General features: G+C 35.9%; 1 protein-coding gene across 1 annotated transcript in view; it reads right to left on the bottom strand.

The window, feature by feature from the left end:
• LOC150038949 (G patch domain-containing protein 2) overlaps positions 1 to 13,206 on the bottom strand; it is a 131,315-nt gene that overhangs the window by 1,056 nt on the left and 117,053 nt on the right. Inside the window, exon 9 of the mRNA XM_090328175.1 lies at positions 8,581 to 8,669. Within this exon, the coding sequence (XP_090184301.1) occupies positions 8,581 to 8,669 (89 nt within the window). The remainder of the gene's footprint in view (positions 1 to 8,580; positions 8,670 to 13,206) is intronic.

Here is a 13,206-nt window from a genome sequence, read left to right as displayed (position 1 = left end):
ATAATCTTTGCCATTTGCTGAATTGATTACAGAGAATAATAACTGGATCATTGTAATAATTAGTTGGCTTTGGGCTTATTAAATGGATTCTTAGATCACTGAAAGAAGTTCCTTAACAATGGACAGGACAAACCACCAATAACCCAAGGTCTGAATCACAATGCATGATGCAAAAAAACTAAACAAAACAAAACTTAATATTTCCTGCCAGAAAATGTCTTCACTAAAATTATTTATTACTTGATTGAGATAAATATATACCTATGTAATATATCTGTCTGCATATATACATGTATATATATATATGTATATATGAAGATATATGTATGTATTTTAGAGAAAGGGGGGTTGGAGGGAAGGTGAAGAGATACCAATAAGAAATAAGAAATAGATCTACCAGTAAGATAAAGCAAAGAGGGCCAGGAGTTTGGCCTAGTGGTTAAAGTGCTTGCCTAGCATGCGCGAAGACCGGGGTTCAATTCCTTGGTACCACATACATACAAAAAAGCTGGAAGTGGTGCTGAGGCTCAAGTGGTGGAGCTCTAGCCTTGAGAAAGTCCAAGGACAGTGCTCAGGCCCTGAGCTCAAGCTCAGGACTGGCAAAAAAAAAAAAAAAAAAGAAAGCAAAGAAAAGCCTTTAATAAAAAAAATCTTGACATATATAACATTAACCAAGATGCACTGTCTTCAAAAACTGTGTGGTTGAATGACAATTTCTTTGTATAACTACTTCCAGATAATAAAAATATTTTTATAAAGCAATTAAGGTTTTGTTTTAAATTGTGATTGTGATGACCACCCAAGACTGCCAATTTTAGGTAGGTCTCCTGGGACAGGCCACAGATCAGGTATGCCAGGGTAAACAGGCCCTAGCATTCTGCTTTGTATTCCTGAGTTTTCACTGACTGTATGAGTTAATTCTGTCCATTAGCTAAAATCAAATCAGAGGTCTAACACTGCTCTAGGCCACACATCTGTTTACTCATTCTTTTTGGTATAACAGCTTGCTTAAGTTCAGCGGAAAAATTTTTAATATTTAAGAAAAATGGCAGGCCAATTTAAAATATTTCTACAGAAATTGGCAAATAATGGTCAATTGTAGTCCTGCAGTGAGCAGAAAATGATAACAGATTCACTATCATGACTTTAAAATGTTGGTATTTAGGCAGGGAGACCAGGGGTGATCAAGGAACTCATTTTCTCACAAAGAAAAAAAATAGTTGGCTTAATTTCTTGTCTTAATAAACATCAAATACAATGAAAGAAAGCTGTAACATATTTGTAACAAAAAGAACATTCACTTCCTCAAATTCCATATTTAAAAGCAACCCCAAAAAGGAAGGAAAAGAAAGAAACAGGTGCTTCATTTGTCATGGAAAATGATTCCAGAGAGAGAGAGAGATCCCCTGTTGTTCTCTCATCCTTGTTTTTATGAGATTAAGACCTGGGAGTGGAATAACTGCCTCAGCACAGTATCTTCCTCAAGCACAATTTCCTTTTCTTTTGCTCCTGGCAGTGCTAAATCCTTTAAGTCCTTTCCTAGAAGGCTCTCTTTCTGCTTGGGCAATTGTAGAAAACTAGCTTGCTAACCCTTCCAGTTCATGCCCCAGATCCCGCCAGGCCCCCGTCTGCTGGAGCACTTCTATCTATTACAGCCAACTTGGGCCTTTCTCCTCCAACATTCCAAAGAGTACCACGGAGGTGGAGGGTAATTCACTTGCGTAATTGGCTCAAGAGATGAAAATCTTCAATCAGTCTCTCTCAGCCACTAATCTATCCAAGTGACTGCAAGCCTAATTGGCAGCTTGTTTAGTAATTTGGATCCTAAAGTGTCGAATTGATGTTGGATCAACAGCCTGATGGAAGGGGAAGCAACACAGGCTGTCTCCCATGTAACAGCCAGTGTAGCCCACCTGTGTCCCTACCCTGTACCCTGTATTCACAAGACAGGTAGTCAGCTTACTCTTCCTTCCCTCTTCTTTTCCATGTCACTCTCTTAGCCAGCTGAGGGTCAAAGTTATTGTTGTTACTATTACTGATGTTATTAAAATTGTGAATTAGAATATGATCCTATATTCTTGGTAATGAGGGAAATAGACTTTTGTTTTTAAACTCAAGGACTTGCATTACTTAAGCAGGATTTGAGATGACGGTGGTATTATTACTGTCAACTTAACTTTTCATTTCACTATTTTATATTTGATCTGCAATATCACAATGCCCACATGACATAACTACTTAAAATAATCTATACTATTTAAATGGAAATATAATATAAAACTAGCTTCCTATTTTCCTTAATCAGAGACAGAGAAAGAGAGAGACTATGTGTGTTATAGTTCTGAGGCTTGTACTGAACTCTTTGGTAGTTTACTGGAGATAAGAGTCTTACAGACTTTCCTGGCCTGACTGACTTCAAACCAAGATCCTCAGATCTCAGCCTCCTTAGAAGCTAGGATTATAGGCGTGCCCCAGTAGCAACCAGAAAGTAATGACAATTTTGCAAGATAAAAATCCTATTGTGTCTGGAGATGTTTTGACTAGACAGAAATACATATAAATTTTGTTTTGTGCAGTGAAGCTTGAAATCACTCTCCCACTTTTACACTCATAGCTAGTATTCTACCACTTGAACCATGCCTCCAGTCTGGCTTTATTTTTACTTACTTTTTTCTGGTTAACGAAAATTAGCTTCTCTCAGACTTTCCTCCCCAAGCCTAGCTTTGAACTACATTTCTCAATTGTTAGTCTCGTGAGTAAGATTACATGTGTGAGCTGTTGGTCCCTGATCAGAAATACATTTCTATGGCATGATCACATATCAAAGATAAACATTAAAAAATGTTCAACCAAACTGTATAGCTTTCAAAGGTGTAAAATATGCTTATTTGCTATAAAATACGCAAGATAAGTTATTGTTTGCCTACAATGGAGCTGCCATGGGGAGCTCTGGACTGTGACATGGCTGAAAATATTGAGTAAGTGGGAATATCAATGGTCAATCACACAGAGAAAAAACTGGGTTGAAAGAAGGGTCAAGCTCATTCCAAAAGGCATATACTTTCCATTACCTTCACTGCTTTCCTACCACAAATTTTAGTGGAGACAATGTTTCAAACCATTTTAGAAAATCATGGGGGAAATGTGTGAATTAATATGTATATGTTATTTGACATAGTTGAATAACAGTGTAGGATGACTGCAGCCTTAAAAGTTACAAATGTTTGGCAACCATCATTTCTTTTTATCTTCTGTATCAGCATGAGAGGCAGGCAATATTGGCCTCATTTTATAGATAAGACTAATGTCTGGAGACATCCAGCAAGAAAATGTCCCAGTTAGAACTTGAACTTACGACATCTGAGTCCAACCATTTCCCTTTTCATTAACTAAGTTAAACTTGTTCATCAACAATACTTTCTATTATGTTATTTCTTTGGCCACATTTTCTCAAATGATTGAAGTATTTGAATAATTTAAATTCCTGGAAAAAATATTTTAACAAATCTGCCAAAGACACAGATACGCAAGATTCAACTTATTCATTAAAACTTAGCTAGTCTACCTTCGGTTGATTAGTACTTAAATTGTGCCTTATGTTTCAGTCTTATTTATTTCACAAGGCATATTCTGGATTTTATTCTTCTTATTCATTACAAAATTGCAGAATTTGACATATTTGTTCTGGTTTTATTTATTGTATTACTGTTACATCTAGATTTATTGTTACATTATATAATGTAATTAAATAATGACATTATTCCTGTGCTCTTTGTGTGTGTGTGTGTTTGTGTGTGTGTGTGTGTGAGTGTGTGTGATATTTTAGAATCTATTACACACTTTTTTTGAATGTGCAGATTCTGGGGCTTGAGGTCAGGATTTGTGCACTGTCCTTTTGCTTTTTCTGCTCAAGGATAGTGCTCCATCACTTGAGGTAAATCTCCACTTCGGCTTTTTGGGAGTAGCTAACTGGAGATAAGACTCGCACAGGCTTTCCTGCTCAGGCTGGCTTTGGACCTCAATCCTTAGATCTCAGCTTCCTGAGTAGCTGGGATTACAGGTGTGAACCACTGGCACCTAGTGGAATCTACTGCTTCTTTACAGCAACTTGAAACCTGAATATTATATTTCAATTCTGTGATTACTGTTAAAGGATGTATATCCTATTTATTCTCTCATGTTGTATATAACTGTCTAGAATTACATCTTTTTATTTTATCTGAGAGCGTATTGGAACTCCATAGCTGAAGGTTTCTCTTTGGTTGGTCCTCCACAAGCTGAGCCATGCCTTGAATGGCCTCAGCATCTAAAAGAACTTTACTTCACTCTCATTTTTACCCTTGCATAATGGTTTAATTGGACAAAAAAAACAAACAAACAAAAACAAAACCAAAAAAACCCCACTTATTTTACCTCAGCACTTAGAAATGATCTCCTGTCTCCTGGATTGTTCAGCTAATTTTAGGTTTGCTTTCAGCTTAATTTATTCCTAAACAGGCTGTATCTTTTCATCCTGCCTGCTTCTAGGTTATTCTCTTTGGTTTGGAGGATCTGAAGTTTTACTACAATGTGTCTGAGATGTTATAACTTATGAATACTTTTTCCCAACACTGACATCCTTTTAAAATATTCATATTTTCTCCAGTTCTGAAAACCCTATTCTATTATGTCTTTCTAGAAATTGTAACACCCTGTTTTCTCTATATTTCTTCTGGAAAAAGCTCTATTTGATAGAATGTTATACTTTAACCTGAAATTCTTCAGCCTCTCTATTTTTCTTATTTTCCATCTATTTTTTAATCTTTGTGCTGCTTTTAGGTACATAGTTTATTCAGCTTTAACATATTCTGTAATTCTATAGTTTCTTCCCTCCCTAATAAGGAATATTTTCATTATGAAATTATTACAACAGAAAGCAAAGGTGACAAGCAATATTAATTGTGAGTTACACTAAATTAAATACTGTGTGTTAAAAGTGTTTTTATGTACAGTACTCACAGAAAATATAGCTTAAAATCTTTTTACTATAAAATTCTTAACAAGCTATGGCTTGTCTAGGAAACATGTACAACAGCTAACATTGCCAGCTCCTTAAAAAAAAAGTTAATAGTAATATTCTTCTGATTTTGTTCTCTGCTTTTCTTCACCTTTACAGGTGACATTTTTCAAACAATAAAATGCATTCTGCTGGCAAACCTTGCTTCAGTGGTTCTCAATTTTATAATAGTAAATCTACATCTTTTGCTACTGAGAGACAGCTACTATCTTTGGGTATGTGACTTTGAAGCAGAGAACAAAGCTGTACATAAAACAAAATCAATAGCTACCCTTATCAATATTCATTTTACTTTGTCAATACAAAATACAAAGGTGAAAGAGCAGTAAATGAGTTAAAGCAATGAAATAAATTTGGTGTTCCCATCACAATTAATAAATGTGCAACTGATAACCACAACTGGATGGTATAGAGCCTAGTGAAGTGAAATTATGCTTTCCTGCGAAAGGAAGGGCAGAATAATATCTTAGAAGGTAACTGTGATCAGGATTTGGGGTCATTAATAGAGGACTCAAAAATATTTGTGTTTAACATATAACTTATATTGAGAAATTAAAAAAAAATGTTAAACAACCCAATTTGGGACAACAAAATTTAAGTGCCTTATTACAGATCACTGACAAGATTTTGGTAAATTCCTCCAATCAAACAATATTAAAGTGACCAGTTTTTTAACTTCTTCTCTTGCAGTTTTCTAGTTCAGATTTAATGTTAAGGACAAGCAAAAGGAACAGTGAAAATACTCAATTTAGTATGTTTTTAGAAGGTTTGCAAGGGGCCTTGGAAAATGGCAAGAATAAACTTTGAAAAACAATTCTACATGTGCACTCAACTTCAATAATTTACGAATATGATGGCTTTGTATTCTGTGTGACTACATTCCAGAATTTGAAAACTGTAATTTCCAGAGACAAGATGATCTAAGATTCACAACCTCATTACCAAGTGTACTTATGCAAAAGCACTTCTTACTTGAATTTGGGTAATAATCTTTGCCTTAGCGTTGATTCATTAGTATAAGAAGAAGTTCTATTTAAAACTGAGGACTTTTATATAACCTCAATTTCATCCTTTTTGAGAACAGCTACACAGATTTGAAAGATAAACTGAAAATAAGCAACATTTCTCCTACTGCACTGTTTTATGAGTAATTAAAAGAATATCAAATTCCTGTGCATTTTACCTTTTAACTAAAAATGTCTGGTAATAAGATAAAAATCTTCAATTTAAAAAAAAATCACTGTAGATTTGAAATGCTGGAATAAGCTTATACCATAAAACTGTTTTAGGCTAGGAGTTTAATGCCCATACATACACTTTCATAAATGATTCCTTCTGATGTAACTGAGCTGTAACATCAAAATTGCCTTGAAGACGTAGTTATATTATCCCTTCCCACTCCATCTACATGTCCCTTCTTGTCTATGCTCTTGTCCATGCTCACTTCACCTTTACTCAGCAATTCAGGACCTGACCCACCGGGCCTTCTCTCTTCCTTATTGCTGCCATTCTAGTGAGTTTGTCCTGTTCCTGATTTGTCTTGTACTATTTCTGTGACTATTGTTTGACGGAGAGGAAAATTAGTGAGATCTTTCAACTGGAAAAGGGGTGGTATAGAATCCTAAACTGACAAAAAAAAAAAGAAAAGAAAAAAGGAAAAAAAATCCCAGACTGGCTTATGACCAATTGAAGAACTTGTGGCATGCATGAGACCCCAAATGTGCTGGTATATTCTGTATTTCTATATAATAACAGCTGAATAAATTATAAAATTTAAGAATATAAAAGTGGACTCATGTCAATATATGCAACAGGATAGTATTGCAAGATGGCAGTTATGATGCAGTAGTTATATTTGGGGTCTCACAGATGGAGGCTTGAACTCCCCTTGTCTTAGGTGGTTAACCTGTCAGTTCTCTGCTTTGGAATGTTTTGATCTGAAAAGTATTACTAGTAACATCCACCTCATGCAGTTGCTCTAAAGAGGAAATAACTTTCTGGTACATACAGGTGCTTAGTAAGTGTAAACATTCCATACAAATACAAACATATTTATATACATTTCCTAATTCTAAATCTTAGATGTTTAATAATAATTAGGGGAAGACGGGTATTATAACTAAATATATATCATTATAATGTAGGTCCTTATATAAAGCAATGTCAGAATGCTGGGTAAAAGTTATTCAGCATATTTCTGCACTATGGAACAGGTATCCTAAACCTACCACTCAAAAATCCCTACTATCAGTTTAGACGCATGTGTCTTTAAAGTTCATCATATGTTCTGTTAAGAATCCAGTTTTCAGGGAAGAGAGTTTGGCCTAGTAGTAAGAGTGTTTATCTAGCATACACGAAGACCAGGGTTTGAGTCCTTGTTACCATACGCACAGAAAAAAAAACCCTGGAAGTGGTGCTATGGCTATGGCTTAAGGTAGTAGAGCTCTAGCCTTGAGAAAAGCCAAGGAAAGTGCTCAGGCCCTGAGTTCAAGCCCCAGGAATGGCAAAAAAAAAAAAAAATCCAGTTTTCATATTGTCTAACAAAAACTGTTTTTCTTATATAAGTTTGCTCATATGAAGTTAAGAACAAATTTATCAATCCAGATCATAGGCAACAGGTCAAGGTGCTAATCCTGTTTGTAACTGAAAACATTTCCTTAGAGCCAGAGCCAGAGCTCCATCTTGAATCCATTGTGGTTAACCATCCTTCAGTCACATACAGGCGCTACCTACATTTGAATGACCACTGGGTCTATCTCTACCACTGGCTGTCTGTGCCTCCCTTCCCACTTGCTCTTACCTGAGACTTTGCATTATATACTAACCTTAGTCACATCCCTTATTTACTATGCTTGCCCCTTCCAGGAAGGCTCCCTTCCCACTCTCCATTCAGCACTTACAGTCTTTCCCAACCACATCTGTTATCAGAATAGCATGTTATTGAAACTAGATCATTTCTGAAGCAGAAATGAGAGAACTTTTATTCTAATGCACACATTGTCTAAGAAAAGATGAAGGTAAGATTTCTGCAGAGCTGGACTGGAACTACAAAAAGGACTGTTAACTTGCATCTATGACAACATGGAGCCTTTGTGTGCAACTGCGGCTGTCTTTTTGGAATTCACTAATATTAATCCCTTCCTAGGTTATTTCTCATCTCATCTATTTATGCATCGTTTTCCCAACAAGTCAGAACAAAGATACAGGCTTAGAACTCTGTGTGCTCTGGACACCTTACACAAAATCTTGCATTTGGGACAGACAAATGCATACAAACGTTTCATTGAATATTACCTGGAAAACCTATACAAGGAATAAGCAGTACGAGTCCCCTTAGTCCCCAAAACTCATATAAGGACTAACAGTGCAGTCTAATAATCTCAAATGCAAATGATTTTCTGTTAACAGGTTCTTGTAACTGTGCTTGTTTCTTAAGTAAAGCAATTAAGAATTATCTAACTTTTATTCTTGATGATTTATGAACTCTACATTTGAGCTCCTCTAAAATTTCTTCTACACTTTACCTGTAGTAGGAGGGCCAGATAAAGGTGCAGCTTTCCTTCTCCTTTTGATGTCTCCTGTGCACAAGGATCCTAAATGCATGCTTGTTTGCCTATAAGTAATTATCAGGAAAAAAAAAAACTATTAACAAAGGAGGGAAAAAAAGTGACACATAAATACACAGCTTGTATAATCTGAACTTAAATCAAAACATTCTCAACAAAGATGGAGCTGCATAGTAAAACCACCAATCTTGTTTATATCGAAACATAATTACGTTTGTTGACAAGCGATCAGCAGCTAAATGCGCCATCATAAGTTGTTACTGGAATGAATAATATAAAAGGAATGCTTTTTAATTTTCAAAACTGGCAATCTTTCTGGCTCAACATAAAATCAAACACTGTTGCTTCTGACAGGAAAATAGCTAAGATTAATTATCTAAGGAGATCACAATATTGTTGCTAGGTTATCAATTGGTTACTAATGCTTTACTGTCAGAACAACATTTATTACAGGAAAATTATGATCAATTTCTTTTAGAGTATTATGGAGCAGTGAGTCCTCTTAAAACACTTCAAATAAACAAAAGGAAATCATGACTTTATTGTTATGATTCATACAATTAGAACTGTTTAATTATTAGTGAAGTGAGAAAACATAATTTCTACTACTCCTAAATAGTGCAACATAATACTGGAATATGTGTGTATACATATGTAAATATATATACACAAATATATATACATATAAATAAATATATGGTAAACACAAATAGGCACCGACTTTTTGCTACTCTTGCAATCAATTACAATTAAATTATTCTGTCTATTCTTGGTCTCCTAAAGGAAAGAATTTTGGAAAAACAATGTTCCAACTAGAAATCAAAAGTGGTTTTCAATTTCTGCAAAGAGAGAGAGGATATAAAAATCAGATTTGTGAGGATCATGGTTCAAAGCCAGCCAGGCAATACAAAGCCCTGAGACCCTTATCTCCAATTAATCACTAGAAAACGGGAAGTGGGCTCAAAGGTAGGGTGATAGCCTTAAGCTGAAGAGCTAAGGGACAGCGTAGACCAGAGTTCAAGATCCATAACCTACCCCTCTCCCCCGCAAAAAAAAAAAAACCCTCAGATTTGAAGTTGCTACAGAAGGGTCATAATCCTTGATATAGGGCTGGGAGACAACCTGAGATCATGAAATAGAAATAAACGAAGCCTATTTACTATAGTAGATGCTCTTTTGATAATGCACGGAGATATTAAGTAGTGAGGTATAAAAGAATTCATTTTGAAAAACAACCAGATTATTAGACAGAATAAAAGGGAAACAAAGCAACAGTAGTAAAATAAAGAAATACACAGGCATTTTAGAATTTATAGAAATATAAAAAATATAAATAATATAAAAATATACAAAACAAAATTAAAGATTTTTCTTACAAGATTAATTCAGTAAGTGACTTTAAGTATCTAAAATGAATGCAGCCTATGAATTCAGATTGGTAGTGGAAGAGAGAAGAGATAGAAAGTTCAAGAGAACTGGGCCATTTGATTCCTCCTACTGGAAGAATGAAATGCCTTAGTAGGGAGAGAAACCTGTAAGTATACATAATAGTGACCAGAATATACTAATAGTGACAAGGATAACAGGAAGAACTAACTTAATTACACACTGTTAGAAACTACATTATTTTGTCCATATTAACAATTCTAAGCATGTTGAAAAAAACACGTTATATGCAAATAAACACAAATATTTCTCAATAGGGAAACATTCTGCTCTTGAATGGAAAAACACCCTTTTACTCACTGAATTCTAATTTTATAGGTGCCATATTACAACTCTCAGGTTGAAGATAAGCAAATGTGTAAAGAAATACAAATGTGCTGTTTGTTGAAAGATAGTCCTTCCTTCTGTGATTGATAGATTCAAATCCATTTCAACCTTGCTTTTTTTTTTTTTTTGCCAGACCTGGGGCTTGAACTCAGGGCCTGAATGCTGTCCTTGGACTTCCCTCAAGGTTAGAGCTCTACCACTTGGTCCACAGCACACTTTCAGCTTTTTCTATGTATGTGGTACTGAGGAATTGAACCCAGGTCTTCGTGCATGCTAGGCAAACACTCTACCACTAGGCCAAACTCCCGGCCCTTAACCTTGCTTTTTATTCCAGAACATTTGCTTTTCACCTCCTTGTAGCTGGTTGTAACATCTGCTAGTTCTCTCATGAATTAATGAGCTAAAATCTTTAACACATAATTTTATAACTCCATGAACCATCATTTTACTCTTTAAAAAATAAACAAGTATTCTTGTACAATTCTTATCCCTCTGGAAATCTCTTCCCAGCACAAGTGTGGATGTTTTCCTGTCTGCAAAGCACATAGCAGAGAGGTTCAGTATCTATCAGAAATACCCAAGGAGACAGGGAAGGCAACTTTCTGAAACCAGGAATACAGATGCAAGGAGAATTCTCAAATGCAGTCCTTCCGCTATCCAGCTGTGAAAACTACCTCATGGACTATCTACTTCTGATCCTGTTAAAACACAGGAAATATTCCCATGGTTTAAGAATTCCTGTTTGGAGAATGATGATTAGTTCAAAATGAATAGAGAGCAACTGGAGCAGGGTTTACATGATATGGAGGAGGCTGGGGCTAGTCTGTCACTTTATAACTGAAGTGGAGCCGTAAGGGTTAAAGGAGAGAAAAACAGACCTGATTCACAGATGCTGATTGGGCAGTGTATGATGGGACAACACCCTGAGGGCCACATTTGTATTTAGGATATTCCTCCTTATTCTATTAAGTAAAGAATGTCATAAGGCTGCTGTACCTGACACTTCCTGCTACATGAGAGAGGAAGTGGACAGACAAGAGGCAAGAGGGCAACTTGCCTCTCTAATTCTGAATGATATTTAAAAAAACAGGTTTTTATTATTTTTTATAGATATTTGAGGGTCAAACTACGCTAAAAACATTACGAGTCAGAAGTATTACCCTTAATAAGCATGTTACTAGAAATAATTAGAGGACATACTTGAGTTGGATACAGATTCTTCTACTTGAGATTACTAAGTAATACGTTAACATTACTGCTGAAAATGACAGCTGGAATTTTTTGGTTTCCTTTTTTCTATCTTTTCTCTCCTTCTCCCCTTCCCAATGGAATCTTCAAGAATAACAATACAATGTCATAAAAAGAAAGTTTTCGAAACATAACACTAAGAACCTTTTGTAAGGTACTGTAAGAAAATTACCTACCAGTTAGATCTGTATATTTGTTTCAGATACAGCAATAGCTTGAGGGGACAGGAGGAAAATCACAAGTAGTGTATAATAAAGAACAATTTTTTGGTATGAATTTTCCAACTGACTATGACTAGAAACATAACATCCTATGTATTACTTCTGAGTTATTCAACTAAGTATTGGAAAAGCAGAGTTGGAAAATAAAGAGTTTTGCTTTTTAAAAGACTGCACAAGGACTGCAGCAAGCTATCCTTTTATATGGCATGTTAATAGGAAGCTGAGCATCTAATGTGGAGGATAAATAGCCCCCGCTCTGCCCTGTGCCCCGCAAAAAAAGGAGTAAAAAAAAGGAGCAAATGCTAGTGTAAAGTACCTTGCCTGAAAACTTGGCTTTGATAGGGGTTGACAACATGGAAGCAGGCAGTGTCAAACACAATAATATTAACCACAAGACAACAGAAAATTGTCCCGTCACTGTATGTATTTACAAATAGAGGCTTTTTAGAGAATTAGGCCTAGTTAAAGCTGCCCCCTGGATACAATGTGTCCTCAAGTAGCCTCAACAAGCTGCACCGGAGACACAAACAGATGTGACTGTGGCCCTGGCATTTGGCAAGAACACTCACTGTCAGTTAGAATGATATCCGGCTGGACAGCGCATCAGCTGCACAGAAATGAAGCAGGTCTGTGGTGTCACTGGAGGAGCAATCTGGTGCAGAGAGAAGGACGGGGGCTGTAGAGTCCAGCCCTGTGTGAACTTCCCTTTCTAGATCAAATTACCCTTCCTCCCCCTTTACTCAATGCCAGTATGTATCAATATATTAAAATGAACAAGGAGACATACATATCTAGCTTTTTTCTTCTTGCACCAAAATGTACACTGTCAAGAACTTTCAAGTGTAGATGTTTCTTTTCACACAAACCAATAGCAAGATGACCTTGTCCTTGTTTTAAGACACTATTCTCTCATAGTCTCTACTGTGTACGGTCTTAGGCCTTTTGTGCCTGGCAAAGTTTCTCTTATTCTCTACAAATTTTGGTTCTAGTTTTGATAATTCGAAGCCACATTCTGCATCAATCCCATTTCATTTGCCTTTGGGACAACCTTGATCTTGGCCAATGGAGATAAAGTTTTTACCTCACTGTACTGAGGTCAGAATTTATGTTCTACTGACCCAACCCACGCTTTGTTCTGAATTTATCCCATCTCATTCTTACATCATAGTTTCTTATGTATTAGGACTTTGCCTAAACCTTCCCAAATGATCATGTTTTGGCTCTGAAATGATGGTGAGACAGTTGGAGTATTTACTTAAATAACTATTGGATGTGTTTGGCTTCAAATTGACATATGACAAATGTGGAGAAAAAAAACCCTAAACCATCTCTCTTTACTTTC

The sequence above is a fragment of the Megascapheus bottae genome, unplaced genomic scaffold (genome assembly GCF_031878675.1).
Source record: "Megascapheus bottae isolate mThoBot1 unplaced genomic scaffold, mThoBot2.hap1 H_2, whole genome shotgun sequence".
NCBI classification, from domain to species: Eukaryota; Metazoa; Chordata; class Mammalia; order Rodentia; family Geomyidae; genus Megascapheus; species Megascapheus bottae.
Note: the sequence above shows the minus strand (reverse complement) of the source record. Positions and strands in the feature narration are given on the sequence as shown.